The sequence below is a fragment of the Paramisgurnus dabryanus genome, chromosome 16 (genome assembly GCF_030506205.2).
Source record: "Paramisgurnus dabryanus chromosome 16, PD_genome_1.1, whole genome shotgun sequence".
NCBI classification, from domain to species: domain Eukaryota; kingdom Metazoa; phylum Chordata; class Actinopteri; order Cypriniformes; family Cobitidae; genus Paramisgurnus; species Paramisgurnus dabryanus.
In genome coordinates, this window is record NC_133352.1 from 11,687,216 (window position 1) to 11,702,769 (window position 15,554).

The following is a 15,554-nucleotide window of genomic DNA, read 5'->3' on the forward strand; positions in this document are numbered from 1 at the left end:
GTTTATATTCGTGCTTAAAGTACACATTTAAACGCACACAAATGGCAACGCGTTTACTCTCCATCACTATATAATGCCAAGATATAAATTTTCAGCATGCATACGTCAAAATATTTGGGAGCTACTTGCGCCTCCTAGTGGCGTCACATGGAACGACAAACTTTTTAAGAACTGTCATTAAAACCCAAAGCCAGAATGAGACTAATTTACAGCAATCACTTTTACTGTTTATTATTTATTATTGCTTAATGTTTTATTGTACAATATCTACTAATTAAATTTCAAAGCATTCTGAACGAAAAATAATTTTGAAGAAAAGCAGAAACATGTTAAATGTATAGAAAAAGATCTATATATATCCAAAAAAATAAATGTAAGCATATACAAGTAAGGTTTAGCATTAACCAACAACTTAAATCTGCTTTAAGAAATCTAAAAACATTAGTAATCATAATAAAATTATTATAATATGTTATAATGGCAAACATATATTTTTCCAGAATAAAAAACGCACACTTAGTTCTCATGAGTGGTGACGTATGAATTCCACGCAGAGCTCAAACACACGCGCGCAGACACACACACACACACACACACACACACACACACACACACACACATTCCTGGTGGGAGTGAGCGAGCGAGCACACGCGCAGTCCATCTCTCCTCACTCTGAAGCTCGCTCGCCTCGCTCTCAGTTATCCCACGCATCACGCACCGTCAAGTTGACTGTCGCCATGCGGGATCACAGGCGTGCAGCTGCTTTCATGTGATCATCTCTCCGGCTGCAGGTGAGAAAGCGCTGAGTGCGTGCCGCGCTGCCCAGAACTGTGGTGCCACGGATGCGCTTTACGCTGCTGCATGAATGCTTGGTCATAACCCTTGGATTTCAGCATTATTGCAAAGGACGGCGATGCGTTTGGTCCAGCAGCGGTCTGAGTGCGCTCGGTGATGGATGTCTTGTATATTTTTCCTCTTGGGAATTAAGGAAGGTTAATGGAGAGCCGTGCGCTTCCGTGCGCCTTTTGAACAAACTGCGTCTTTCGGGCTTGTGCATGCCTGCGTTGAGATTTGCACATTAATGCTGGGTCATTCGGCATTACTGATGTAAAAATGCTGAACAACATTCTGCTACTGAGTGTTTTAACGGTCACCAGTCTCCCATCAAAGACAGAGAGCCGCAAAACTTCCAAAGACATCTGCAAGAACCGGTGCTCGTGCGAGGAGAAGGAGAACGCATTAAACATCAACTGTGAAAACAAGGGTTTCACCACGGTCAGTCTGTTTCAGCCTCCGCAAAACAAAATCAGCCAACTCTTTCTGAATGGAAACTTTCTCACCAAGCTCAGCCCAAACGAATTCTTCAATTATGGTAATGTAACATCTCTGCATTTGGGTAATAATGGCTTGCAGGAAATTAAACCGGGGGCGTTCAATGGGTTAAAAAACTTAAAACGTCTCCATCTTAATAACAATAACTTAGAAATCATTAGAGAGGACACTTTTTCTGGTCTGGAAAGTTTGGAGTATTTGCAGGCTGATTACAATTATATTAGTGCCATTGAAGCAGGCGCGTTTAATAAACTGAATAAACTCAAAGTGCTGATACTCAACGACAACCTTTTGCTTTCTCTGCCTAATAACATATTTCGCTTTGTCATGTTGACGCATTTGGATTTACGGGGAAATCGACTGAAAACGCTGCCGTTTGCTGGCGTCCTGGAGCACATAGGTGGAATAATGGAAATCCAGCTGGAGGAGAACCCATGGAATTGCACTTGCGATTTGATACCTCTGAAAGCCTGGCTGGATACAATTTCGGTCTACGTGGGGGATATCGTTTGCGAGACGCCTTTCAGACTGCACGGCAAAGACGTCACGCAGTTGATAAAGCAAGACCTTTGCCCTAGACGCAATCCTGGAGACGCGAGTCACCGCGCAATGCAGCCGCCGTCTGACTCGCAATACCAGGCTCCATCTCCGACCCTTCGTGCCCGGGTGACGCCGACCAGAGCCCCAAAGGCGTCCCGCCCCCCCAAATTAAGATACCGTCCCACACCGCGCGTCACGTCCAGCAGAGACAAACACGTATTCGGGCCTATCATGGTGTACCAGACACGGTCGCCGGTTCCAATTACGTGTCCGAGCGTTTGCGTGTGCACATCACAAAATCCAGACAGCGGATTAAACATCAATTGCCAGGAACGCAAACTTCAAAACATATCTGAACTTCAACCCAAACCATCCTATCCAAAGAAACTGCATTTAACTGGTAACTATTTGCAAACCATATACAGGACGGACCTGACGGAGTACAGCACCCTCGAGCTTCTGCACTTGGGAAATAACAGAATAGCAATCATTCAGGACGGAGCATTTGAGAATCTGACGAGCCTGCGAAGGCTGTACCTGAATGGCAACTACATTGAAAGCCTGTCTCAGTCTTTATTCGCTGGGATGCAAAGTTTGCAATATCTCTACTTGGAATATAACATCATCAAAGAGATATTACCCCTTACATTCAACTCGCTGCACAACCTACAGCTTTTGTTTCTTAATAATAACCTCCTGAGATCACTTCCCGACAATGTGTTCGGAGGAACCATGCTGACAAGGCTTAATCTCAGAAACAATCATTTCTCACATCTCCCAGTGCGCGGGGTGCTCGACCAGCTCTCCGCCTTCATACAAATTGATCTCCAGGAGAACCCGTGGGACTGCACGTGTGATATCGTGGAGCTGAAGAACTGGATGGAGCTGTCCAGCACCAGCGTGGTTGTGAACGAGATCACATGCGACTCGCCATCCAAACACGCAGGCAGGCTTTTGCGCTCTCTTCGCAACGACGCCATCTGCTCGGAACCGGATGAGGTTCCTGTGACCAAAGCTCCCACCGTGGTGAGCTCGAGCACCGAAGCGACCCCTTTTCCTACCGTAACCCCCACGGACAGAGTGCCCGAGATGCCCCCGGAGGTGCCGCTGTCCGTTCTCATCTTGGGCCTGCTCGTCGTGTTCATCCTCTCCGTGTGCTTCGGGGCGGGTTTGTTCGTGTTCGTCCTCAAACGTCGCAAGGGGGTCGAGAGCGTCCCCTCGGGTGCCAATAACCATTTGGACTTGAACTCTTTCCAAGTACAGTACGGCTCTTACAACCCAGACGCCGGCGCGGATAAAACCGATAATCACGTGTACAACTATATCCCTCCGCCTGTAGGTCAGATGTGCCAAAATCCCATTTACATGCAGAAGGAAAGCGAGCAGGTGGCTTATTACCGGAACCTGAAAAAGGAGCTGAGCTTCGGCACACTTGACCCCAAAAAGGACGAACTCAATCGCAGCCCGGCTTACACTATAAGCACAGTGGAGTTTATTGATAAGCAGCCGTGCGCCAAGCGCGAACCGGAGCTGCTTTACCAGAACCTTGTGGAAAGGGCAAAAGATCTGCCCCAGTCAGGGCCGCTCAGCTATAACTTTTGCACTTTACCCAAAAAATCCTTCATTGCACCATACGAGACCACCCGACGGCATAACCAGGATCGATTAAACAAAACCGTGCTCTACGGGACCCCGAGAAAATATGCCGCACAGTCCAAAAACGAGCTGTCCAACAAGCTTAAAACCGAGCCGGACTACCTCGAAGTTCTGGAGAAACAAACTGCGATGAGTCAGTTGTAATATGGAGTCCACGTAGGCCTGTGTCATGTGTATGAAACCACATAAGACGATATAAAACATCACAAACCCAAGCCTTCCGTCTTCTTTTAGAGGCTGTCTACATCGCCGCAATTTAAAGATATATTATTTTCTCTAAGGTTTAAATTATTTCTTCTACTTGAAACGTCAAGACTGTAGCAGTTGTCGCAAGAATATGTATAGCTTACAGCTTCATGCTTTGTTTTTGTAATATGAAATCTATTTTCTCTCAGATGACAGGGTTGTTGAAATGACATTCCTGTAGATTATATCGGATGGTGAGTGCAACACAAGTTCCTGGTTCCAGAAGTGCCTTTTGCACTTAAAGTATTTTATCTCTGCTTTCTGCTAATCGACTTTTTATAAGTGCTGTATTTTAAGACTCTTTATTGTAAAATAGGATTATTTGTCCATTGCATTAAACTGAAGAAAGGTTAAATGGCACTCCGTTGTTGGGTAAAATATTATTTTCATTGCTGCAGCTCGAAAATCGGCTAGCTCAAAATAGTTACAGTCAAAACTGATTTATTTAAAATGAAGAAAGCAGATGCTCGGTGATGGATGTGGATTGAACAGTGTTATGCGGCACGTCTGAGCTGCGTTAATGGCACGTGCAGTGTGTGTGTGTGTGTGTGTGTGTGTGTGTGTGTGTGTGTGTGTGTGTGTGTGTGTGTGTGTGTGTGTGTGTGTGTGTGTGTGTGTGTGTGTGTGCGCGTGCTTAAGGCCCATAGCTGACAGTTTATACTAAACGAGTTTATACTTGATTGTCCATAAAGGTAGAGAAACTGAAAAAATACAGTGTTTAAAGACAATTGCTGCAGAAAGAGTTTATATTTTCATACATGTGTACTTTGTCTGATTTTTCTTAACGTGACGCAATGGCTTGGTTACTGCGTGTCTGATATGCGTTATTCTTAAATGTTTGTTTAATTGACATCAGTTTGCACTTTACTATTAGAAATCCCGGTCGCTGTCCATGGTGCTAAAAGTGTTTGCATTGGTTGATAGCGCAATGCTGTTGTCTCAGTGCTGAATATCGTCACTTATTTGAATATGCCTTATGTAAATTACCTTAATGATTTGATCAATGATATATGGATGTTATATTCCTTATAAATAAGACGAGCATTATTATTAGCACCAAAATCTGTTTTATATATAGGCTATAATGTTTTGTTGATTTTAAGTTCCTTTCCTTTTTAAGTTTACATATTTTTAAAGAACCTCATGCTGTTATTGCAGATCTCTATACAAAAACACTTTTTTATTTTGTTACATTTCATTAATAATTAATTACCTTGCTAAAATGTTTGCAAGGGATCTTAGCATCTTGAGTTTAAACGAGGCAAATATATTTCCCCTTTGGGAAGAAATGAGCGCTTGATGTAAGAGAATGTTTTTCATCCAGTTTTAAATGGAGTACAATGAGCCTCTGTGTGGCTGTTTCCTGGTGTGGCTGCACATGCTCTGCACATCAATGAGCGGCCTGACCAGCAAAAAGCTTTCTGCTCTAGATGGAGACGTCATGCCTTGGTTTGATCTAAATTGTTGAGCTCTAATCGGTTTATGCAAAGCTAGCGAGGCTGTTTCATTGATGCAGATTCAAATCACAAATACAGTTGGTTCCAGTTTACTTTGTGTGTCTTTCTCATTTTGCGTGAATGTGCATAGATGCATATCATATATGCATTACAGATGCAGTTGGATTGGGTGTAAGTTTCAGATGCATGTGATTATGCAAAATATTTTTTATAAGTCTGAGGAGTGTGCAGTCCATCAGTTACAGTACAACCATATCATTTTTTTTTAGAGGTGACTTCCTGCTGTGTGGATAGTGAACTACTGTAGGTTTATTGAAGAGAGAGCTTTGGAGACCCAGCAGTGCTGCAGCGCTTTTACGCCAGTAGCGATGAATTATGTCAAGACGGTCGAATGTAGTTGGCTCCAGATTCAAATCAATGGAAGTGATTCGAGAGGCTTGCTGCTGGGGGCTTGTCCTCAAACTTTCCTGGCTCACTTTAGCTATGCCTATGGGCAGCTTCCAACTTTTCCCATATAAATCATTAACTCTACTTTTTATTCATCTCTGGTTTGCAGGCATGTGACTACCAGGAAGAGCAAGTAATTTTTGTGGCTCTGAACTGTGATGTATTCATGACGGGCTTAACTTTGATTTACTGAGTCAGTATGTAGATCTCTTGAGTAACTGCAGAGCCGGAAGGCAAATTCTTTGCAAGGCAATGACGTCTGAACTGTACAGTAGTGTTGCGGCAAAGAACTGAATATTAGGCATTTTGATGGACTCATTCTCATTTTTATGTGCATTATATTATATTACAGACCAATATCATATTAAGACCTTAAAAATCAATGGGCCACGTATTCAGTCAGTTTTAACCTTATTCGTGTTTTACATGATGTATTAGTTGATTATTTTTAGTAACTAGGCATGATTTTGTATTACAAATTTTCCCAAAACCATTATGGCAGAGATGCAACACAGTTTAAGTCCTAAAGTTATTTAATTAGATATACTGCACAGCAGCACTCTTGCACAACATGCTACTGTTTTTGTTCTTGCACTAATAAGTAAAGAAATTAATTGGAGCATGATCAAGTTACAATGAGCACATACAGTAGATGGATATCAGTGATTCAGCTTATGGATCCAGTTAAAAACACATGCTGCGTGAGGAAAACAGCTTGAGGATAGCCATCGAGGGACCACTCAAGACCACTCGCAGGGATCTCGAGAGCTCCAATCAAACAAAGTGATAGTAGAGCATGTAGTGATATCAGAGAAGCATCGCTGTGTGCCAAGACCTGAATATTCACTATCTGGCTAAACGTGTTTGAAACAAATTAAAAGTTCAAAATAAAACATACACTTCTTACTATATGCACTGATGTATTGGGCTATCATCAGTATTGCATATTGATACAAGCAATATTTCTGACTATCGGAAGTTGGCGGATTGTTTTAAAAACAGCCAATGGTTGTGGCAGATTAATAAAAGGGTCAGAAAAAGCATCAGAACTCATGTGATTATTTTGAATTGGGAGACAATGACAACTAGTGCTGGGACAATACATTGCGATACATACGTCTGATATCGATTCTGAATCGCAAAGGCAATATTATGCATAAAAATTTCATGTACTATGGCCCTCTTAACAGTAGGAAGTCTATATCAATCTGAAATCACTTTTAGTTTGAGTCATTAATAACATGCATTTGAAAAAGCAACACTCGTCAAACATAATCATTATAAATATTCTTTCTTATCATGAAAATACATAAAAAGGTTTGATTAACATATAGATATGCTTATAGGCATTTCATGGAGCAGAAATGGTTCTTCTTCTGCGGTGCATATTGAGGTGCACGAGAACGGCTTTTGGATGTAACAGCATTGCACTGTAATCTTTAAAGGTGGGGTGCATGATCTCTGAAAGCCAATGTTGACATTTGAAATCACCTAAACAAACACACCCCTACCCTAATAGAATCTTGACCTTCTTTTGATAGACCCCACAGATATGCAACCCAGGCAACAATGTTGGTTAGTAGACACGCCTCTTACTGCTGATTGGCTACAAGTGTGTTTTGGTAGTCGTTCGTGTTTTTCAAAAATCACGCACCCTGCCTTTAAGAAGCAAAGTAAGCATCATCGCACAATTTATCATCCCAGCCGTAATGACAACAGAATTAAATAGTTATTATAAGTTATTTTTCAGTATTTATTATAAGTAAAAAGCTAAACTGTCGGTATCTATTGGTATGATGTCATTCTAAGTTGACGAATATCGGTATTACTGAGATTTTTTATCAGTTCATCTCTACTACTGACTGCAAGTTTTCACTCAGCATGATATCAAATGACCTGTATTGACTTTTTTTGAAAAAAAAAAAAAATAGACCAATGCAAAATTATTTTCAGTTTTTCTAAAATGTACTATTTTAGATATGTGTTTAGATAAAATGGCAATGCTTTCCCGTGGCAATTCATATGTATTTTACAAGGTGGCGAATCCGTACGACCACATTTGTACATTTTGAACAATTTGCTTTTGCCCAGTGATGTTGGGGTTAGGGGTGGGGTTACATTATTGTTTTGTTTTTTTCGTTTGTTTGATAATCGTATGTTTTTGTACGATTCACCTCCTACAAAATTCTTACAAAATAGCCAACTTGTAAAATCCGTACGAATTCTCATAAAATCAGGTTGAGAATGATAGTTTATGTTTCATTCTGTGAGATATTAAAAACATGTATTTTATATGTCAAAAAAAAAAAGATTAATTTGAGATTAATTTGAATTTATTCACAATTTTTGCTCATTTTTCCATGGCATTCTCACAGATCTCCGGATTTTTCCGTGGCATTCTCACGGATTGGTTACTCAACTGCTTTTTCCAATTTTTTTAAACCATTGTTACATCGGTTTAGGGTTAGATTTGGTGTTTGTGTTAGTATGTCACTTTAAGTATTGGTTTGTACTATTTTTTTTCTTATTTATTCTTTTATTTTTTCTAAACTTTAAACAATTGTGGCCTGGCGTTGGGGTTAGAGTTGGGCTTGGGAAAGGATGTAATTTTATGTAAATCTAACCCTAAACCGAAGCGACAATGGTAAGAAAAAAGGACAAAACAGTTGAGTAACCAATCCGTGAGAATGCCACAGAAAAATGAACAAATTTGGAAATTCGTGAGATAATGTTGATAAAAAAATAGACAAACAGGTGAACTTAACAAAAAAAAAGATGCAATGATTTCAGACCTCAAATATTGCAAAGAAAAGTTTATATAATGTTTTTATAAACAACACAATACTTAAGTTTTGCATGTATTTAAAAATAGTTCAATAATTAATATTAGATGGAATAACCATGATTTTTATTCACAGCTGGCATGCTCTCTATCCGTTTTTAACATTGCTGTTAATGTCACTTCTGAGGTTTACTTTTGCTGGATTCAAGCATCCACTGGAATGAGATAACTGCCATAAATGTAGACATGCTGATTTAAAGCAAATCTGGAGTGGTCTCTTAATTTTTTAAAGTCCTATTAAGGAGTATTCATTGGTTCCAACACGAAAAAGTTTGTCATTGTAATTTTTACCAAAAATATCTGAGCAATCATCACATAAAATAGTTAGCATGTTTCATGTTGCCTTCTGGTGTGTTTTATGATATTTTTAGGTTTTAAGAAAAAATTGCAATTCCAAAATGCTTTAGTGAACTTTTCAGAGAATGTTTGTCAAATGACGATGAGACAAACAGTGACATTAACACCAAAACAACCCGTACAACAAACAAGCTTGCAGTTTAATGTAAATCTCGTAAACCGTTTTATGTGATAACAGCAGGAGTGTGAGTGTGTGATTGTCTGCAGTCAGATTTAGGGATGAGACTTTGTGTATAATCGTTCTTCTGTGTATGTCTGATGAATAATGTATTTGTTTCATGGCCGCGTAATCATTTAGGCATTAATGATGAGCTGCGTTGGAAGCTGACAGGGTGTTTCGCACAACTGTCACAGTACAAACTGCCTCATAGGGCTTGACGACTGCCGTAAAAGCGTTTCTCTGGAAACAACTGCAAAATATATCTACAGTACGGCCAGCACAGCGCCATTTGTTTAAAGTGCTCAGCTATAATTCTCTCCAAAGTGTGGAAGGGCTTGGAATTGTATACCTAAACATATCCTTTTGTACTTTGTATTTCATTGTTAGGGTTGAAACTCTTTAAAAAATATGCATGTGTGCTATCGATTGCACACACGCAGATGCAAGAGTAAGATATGCATAAGTACTGCATGCATCTCTATTTATGCTTTCCATATAGGATAACCTTTGCAAATGTTATGTCCCGCCTGTCTTTTGAAACGTTGTATCAAAAGATCTGCCCTCGCCTGCGAGCTTAAGGCACAAAGCAAAGAGAGTCGGGTATTGTGTGATGAGTAGGACAACGTGAGATCGAAGCGGTAGCTTTGCGGTTCACAGAGAGGGCAACAGTAATGGAGATGAGGAAGTGATGTAAATATACCTCAAACAGAAATTGACCCTTAATGTCCGAGAATACGAATGGGTCAGTGTGAGAGCTTGTGCATGTCTTAACTGCACCCAATACACACTGTGATGTTGTAGTGGGTTTCACTTAAATAATAACCATAAACGTTCATCACGACAATCATTATATTCCACTTAAGGTTCGCGAGACCATCATCAGCAGGCGGGAAATTATTTACAAGCTAGTGTAACGGGCGACAAGAAGTAGCAACAAAAATAAAACCGGTTCCTTTCCTTGAAGTCCAATTATGTTAGATAAAGCACAATGCTTCTTTCATTGCCGTCTCTTCATCTTATTTCCTTCGGAGAAGCAGTGTAGATAAAAGGATTGCATGGAAAAACGCATTTTAACTATGTGGTATGCAAAAGACTTTCGAATGAGAAGCTGGGGCTTAATGGTGTATTAAAACGATTGGCTTTCAACCTAATTTTAAACACATGTCCATTGATTTTCACAGGGGTAATGGTCACCGCTATTTGCTTTCATGCATGTTTTGATCTACGTGTTCCTAGGGAATGCATGCAATGGTTGGATACCACATAAGTCACTATGGACGAAAGCATCTGCCCATGTAGCTGGTAAAGCATGATGTTACACACACCAATGTCACAGTTTTGATGCATAAGAAATATCACTGATTAAACATATGGTTTGATTGAGAAAACTCGAGCACCTGCCAAATGCATAAATGCAAGAAAAGAAAAAGTCAACTTTAAAAACACCAGATGGTGATGTTACAAAGATTAACTTGTATTGCATTTGGTATATCTCTTTGAATGTAATTCTCTCAGCCGACATCCATCACTGCTGCAAAAGCATGATTGTACTCGCTTTGACAGAATTAGAGAGCAAAACCCAAAATCTATAAGAGGAAAATCTAAGTGTAGACTACATGTCAGCTAAATGTTGACACAGATCTATGCTGAATAAAAGAAAAGGGATGCTGACGTTGTTCAGCACAAGTCTTTAAAGCGTAGAAAGTACAGTCGCCTGCAGGAAGCTTAAAAAATGGCAGTGAAAACGCTTTTTGAAGTACAGCTGCTCTTGCTAAAGCTTTTCCAAACTGCAAATTAAAACAGTTGGGTTTCGATGTTTATATACCTTAACTTCAGTCACATTTTCTTTGACAGCCTAAAGTATCTAACGTTGACGCGTTGATTGTTGCCTGAGGTAAAAAATGCATTAAGTCCTCAGTCAATTAGACATTTGAGGAATTGCTTTATAATACTAGCTTTGCATAGCCCTGAGCTAGAGTTCTGAAAGGGTCTTATATGGTTATGGAATACAAACACATTGGTCTATTGAGTATAAGAGTGTCAAGTGTACTGTATTTGGGCAATAAAACGTAGCACAAAGACAGTTTCAAACAACATCTATGAGCTGATTTGCAAACCCGCAAGGGTTTCGATTGCACAAAAGCAAAAGTAATAGCTTTGTCACCAAAGCAGAATACTTTTTATCCAGCCCTAATACTTGCATAGTCACATGCATCCCATCACTTCAGGGGAATGTTTATTTTGGGCCGAACATAATTCGCCTCAGTCTGCATGTAGGCCAGCTCCGAAAGCTTAGTGACATCAGTCTGTTAATCAGTCTTTCTCCCCCAAAGGATCCAGCAGTCACAGATGATGGTTCAGATTTCTTCAGGATCGATACGGGCCCAGGACACGTCCAAGCGGGACACCTCGGTGTCAAATTGTTACTCAGTGGAGTACGGCTGACCACTGTGCCCTGGAGGAAATATTACAACCGTCAGCCTGTCCACTCTCGCTTCCCATTCAATCATGCGTCCAAAAATCGCCCGAGAGGAAAGTGAGTCTGCCTTTTGTTCTTTATTAGCTCTCTCGCATGCTTTCTGTAGCCACCACGGCCACAGTCATTCGTCTATTTAGGGTCGGTCAAATAAAGACTAGACTGTCATTTTCCCTAAATGGTAAATCATGAGCTAATGTGTTTTCAATGCGAGACTGTTTTATTGCAGCAAGCCAACCCAGTGAACGGTTGAGGGGTGACATCAATCCCTATTCTGAAGTGATGCGACGGCTGGTGTGGGTTCCTTCATATTATATATTTGGCACTGGCAGTCATTTGCCTCATAGCACATGCATATTTCATACTCTAATGCACATATAGGACATCTTTGACTGGGTACATGTGTGGAAAATTAACTATCCACACTTCAGGTGTATCAGTTTAAAGAAGTACAACAGAAAGTGCCAATGCTATAAACTAACTCATATGTGTCATTGGAGCGATTACATTTTTATGTATTTATGTTTCATGACTAATGCTAGCTTAATTGTTTTTCTATTGCTCTTTATGTTGCTTTACAGCTGAATAAACTAAAATGTCCACTCACTCGTATAAAGCATTGAGATGTAGTGAATCAAGTCTTTTGAATGGGTTATTTAACTAAAGCATTAAAAATGAATGTCTCATTTATTTGTAGTGAAATACAAGGATGTATTAAAATATTTTACACATATTTAAAAAACTTTTTTAATGCTGCAGATATTGATCTGAAGGACATGTTTTATGAACTCTAAATATAAGTTCATCATGTTCAATGTTAAAGATTAGCAGACAAATTAAATATATGAAGTGTTTGGTTCCAAAACGCAATAAATCCATTTTGACTAATTTGGGTAAAATTGTATTTTCTATACCAAGAAAGTGACAAGATGAAAACTACAATTTTCTATTACAAACTTTCACATAGCATCTTTAGGTTATAATAAAAATAAAATTCTAATCTATCATTTGATTTTTAATAATTTATCGTAAAAACACATTCTATAAATGGCTGGGTTATTTTTGACCAGGTAAATATTGGACAGAACACATGCTGGGTTAAAAATAACCCAATGTTGGGTTGTTGGTATGCAACCATAAATTATAATAACCCAACAGTTGGGTTTAAACAACCCAGCATTGGGTCAATTTTAACCCAGCGGTGTGTTCTATCCAATATTTACCCATTATAGGTCAAAAATAACACAGCCAGTTTTAGAATGTGATATTTTTTCTGCAAAATGCAGTAAATCCATGCAAGTTTTTTTCCAAATGCTATAAATCTATTGAATCCATATATAAATGTGCATTCATCTTTATCATGTTATATAATTATTTAGTTGACTAGTGGTATATACTGATTAAAAAATAAACATTAATGGCATTAATCAATACACTTACTTTGACATATTAAGAACACTGTCATTGCTGCGGTTATACTTGGGGCGTCGTCGCTAAACTTTTTTGACAGCGATCAGCTGTAAAATGTTTTGGTTCTGCTTGATTTTCGTTGACTTCAAGTAATGAAAAGTTTTTTTCATAAGATCCCCTGGGTCAATGTGTTAGCATGACAGAAGCTTGATGAGAACAAGCAACAGCCGACATTTTTCCTTCGACCGAGTGCCTCTCACGTAATTTATTCGATTTTGATGGCTTACGTTTCTTCCCCTCACAGAAAACCACCACAGGTTTATCAATGCCATCAAAATTACTATTTTGTTTTTGTTTGTTTGTTGATCAAGAAGTACAAAGTAGATGAGGAAAACTAGGATTCTGTGTGTAATCAAAGCGCCGCCATTAATGTTTACATTGTGTGGAATGGTGCACTGTGATTGGTTGAGCGGATTTATTGCATTCTGCAGAGGAGGAGGACTGGCGTTTAGGAAAAATGGGAGAAAAGGTGACAGAATAACACAGCGGATATTGGATTTTGCATAAAATTAAGAATTTACTTTTTAATACTGACCTGATAAAGTACTGATTTTAGCAGTAACTCATTATTTAAAAAAAAATGGCATTTATCGCATTTTGGAACCAAACTCTTCATTTGCTCCCAAAAGCAGTTTGTTCACCATACTGAAGCATCTCCCCTATTTATATCAGTTAGAAAGTAGCCTCCTTGTCTATACCTATGTTATGCTTTGCCCACCTCGCAGGCTCCCTCTACAGGTGGGGAGGAAATTTAACATAAATGATGATTGATAGCTGCAAAAAGCCACACGGTATTTAAAATGTATAAGCACAGGCGTATTCCCGTGCATCTGCTTGTATAGTATACGTTATAAGCCAGAGCTGAGAAAGTGCTGCATTTTAAATTAAGGCCATTTGTCACGTACGTTGAATCATCTTTCCAACTACTGCATCTGAAGCAAGAGACAGGAAAAGGATTAGATGTATCCCTGTCTACAGCAAAACCCACTTATTTCATGCTCTCTTACAGCCACAGAACAATGACCAGAGCAATGACTGTGTGTTAGGAGGAGAGTTTAAGGTGTTTTTTGATGATTGAGGGTGAATGGGAAAATAAAGATAATAAAGATAAAAAACACTGAATAAAAGTGTTTTTTCTGAAGTATTACAGATTTATTTTTTTTAAAAAGTATATCATTGTAATATAGAATAATGGTCAGTAGTCCTTTTACAGTTTATTTCTAATAACAAGGGAAATAAATAAGTAATAAGTAAATTACCTTTGTTCATATATCATATCTAACCCATAGCAACTATTACACTAAGATACAGTAAATTAACATTACTATGTAAAATGAATGTATACAATGTTAACTACAGGTCCTTGAATTCTTGCCTTGCTGCCAAACGGTTGTGATCCATGCTCGGTCTTTAGCAAAGCAATACATTTTAGTTTCGACAAGGTATAGATCAGTTTAGCCACTTTCCATACCTATAAATAGATGAAGAGTTTCATTGTAAAACGAATTTAAATTTTTCAGAAATCTAATTTTTTGGTTGTTCATTCCAATTAAAGGAATATTCCATTTTCTTAAATGAAAAATCCAGATAATTTACTCACCACCATGTCATCCAAAATGTTGATGTCTTTCTTTGTTCAGTCGAGAAGCAATTATGTTTTTTGAGGAAAACATTGCAGGATTTTTCTCATTTTAATGGACTTTAATGGACCCCAACACTTAACACTTAACTCAACACGTAACAGTTTTTTTCAACGTAGTTTCAAAGGACTTTAAACAATCCCAAACGAGGCATAAGGGTCTTATCTAGCAAAACGATTGTCATTTTTGACAAGAAAAATAACAAATATGCTCTTTTAAACCACAACTTTTCATCTAGATCCGGTCGTGATGCGTCAGCGTGACCCCACGCAATACGTCATGACGTCAAGAGGTCACAGAGGACGAACGCGAAACTCCGCCCCAGTGTTTACAAGTGTTGAGAAAGAGGACCGTTCCTACGTTGTTGTATGTGGACTGATACTAATTAATGTCTTTGTGTCAGTTTATTGTTTACAATGGTCCGCAAATGTGCGTTTTATATATGTAACACGTGACCTCCCTACGTCACTACGCATTTACTTTAGGTCACACTGGACAAGACGAAAAGTTGTTTTATTTTTTATTTTTCTTGTCAAAAATGACAATCGTTTCGCTAGATAAGACCCTTATGTCTCATTTGGGATCGTTTAGAGTCCTTTGGAACTCGGTTGAAAAAAACTGTTAAGTGTTGAGTATTAATAATTAAATGTTGGGGTCTATTAAAGTCCATTAAAATGAGAAAAATCCTGCAATGTTTTCCTCAAAAAACATAATTTCTTCTCAGCTGAACAAAGAAAGACATCAACATTTTGGATGACATGGTGGTGAATAAATTATCTGGATTATGGACTATTCCTTTAATATCAATTCAACTGCAGTTGGTTTGTTTTGATTTAAACCTTCATAACTTAAAAAATACAGCTAAGTAGCACTATAAAACAAAATAATAACATGATAACATAATAATAAACATGTTTTGACAAAAATGTTA

At 38.7% G+C, this 15,554-nt stretch overlaps 1 protein-coding gene across 1 annotated transcript; it reads left to right on the forward strand.

Moving 5' to 3' along the window:
- The first annotated feature begins 312 nt into the window (after window positions 1-312).
- On the forward strand, window positions 313-14,141 carry slitrk2 (SLIT and NTRK-like family, member 2). The gene is made up of 2 exons (XM_065268007.2): window positions 313-11,573; window positions 11,743-14,141. The coding sequence occupies exon 1, from the start codon at window positions 1,114-1,116 to the stop codon at window positions 3,670-3,672; it is 2,559 nt and encodes an 852-aa protein (XP_065124079.1). The 5' UTR covers window positions 313-1,113; the 3' UTR covers window positions 3,673-11,573; window positions 11,743-14,141.
- The last annotated feature ends 1,413 nt before the right edge of the window (window positions 14,142-15,554 follow it).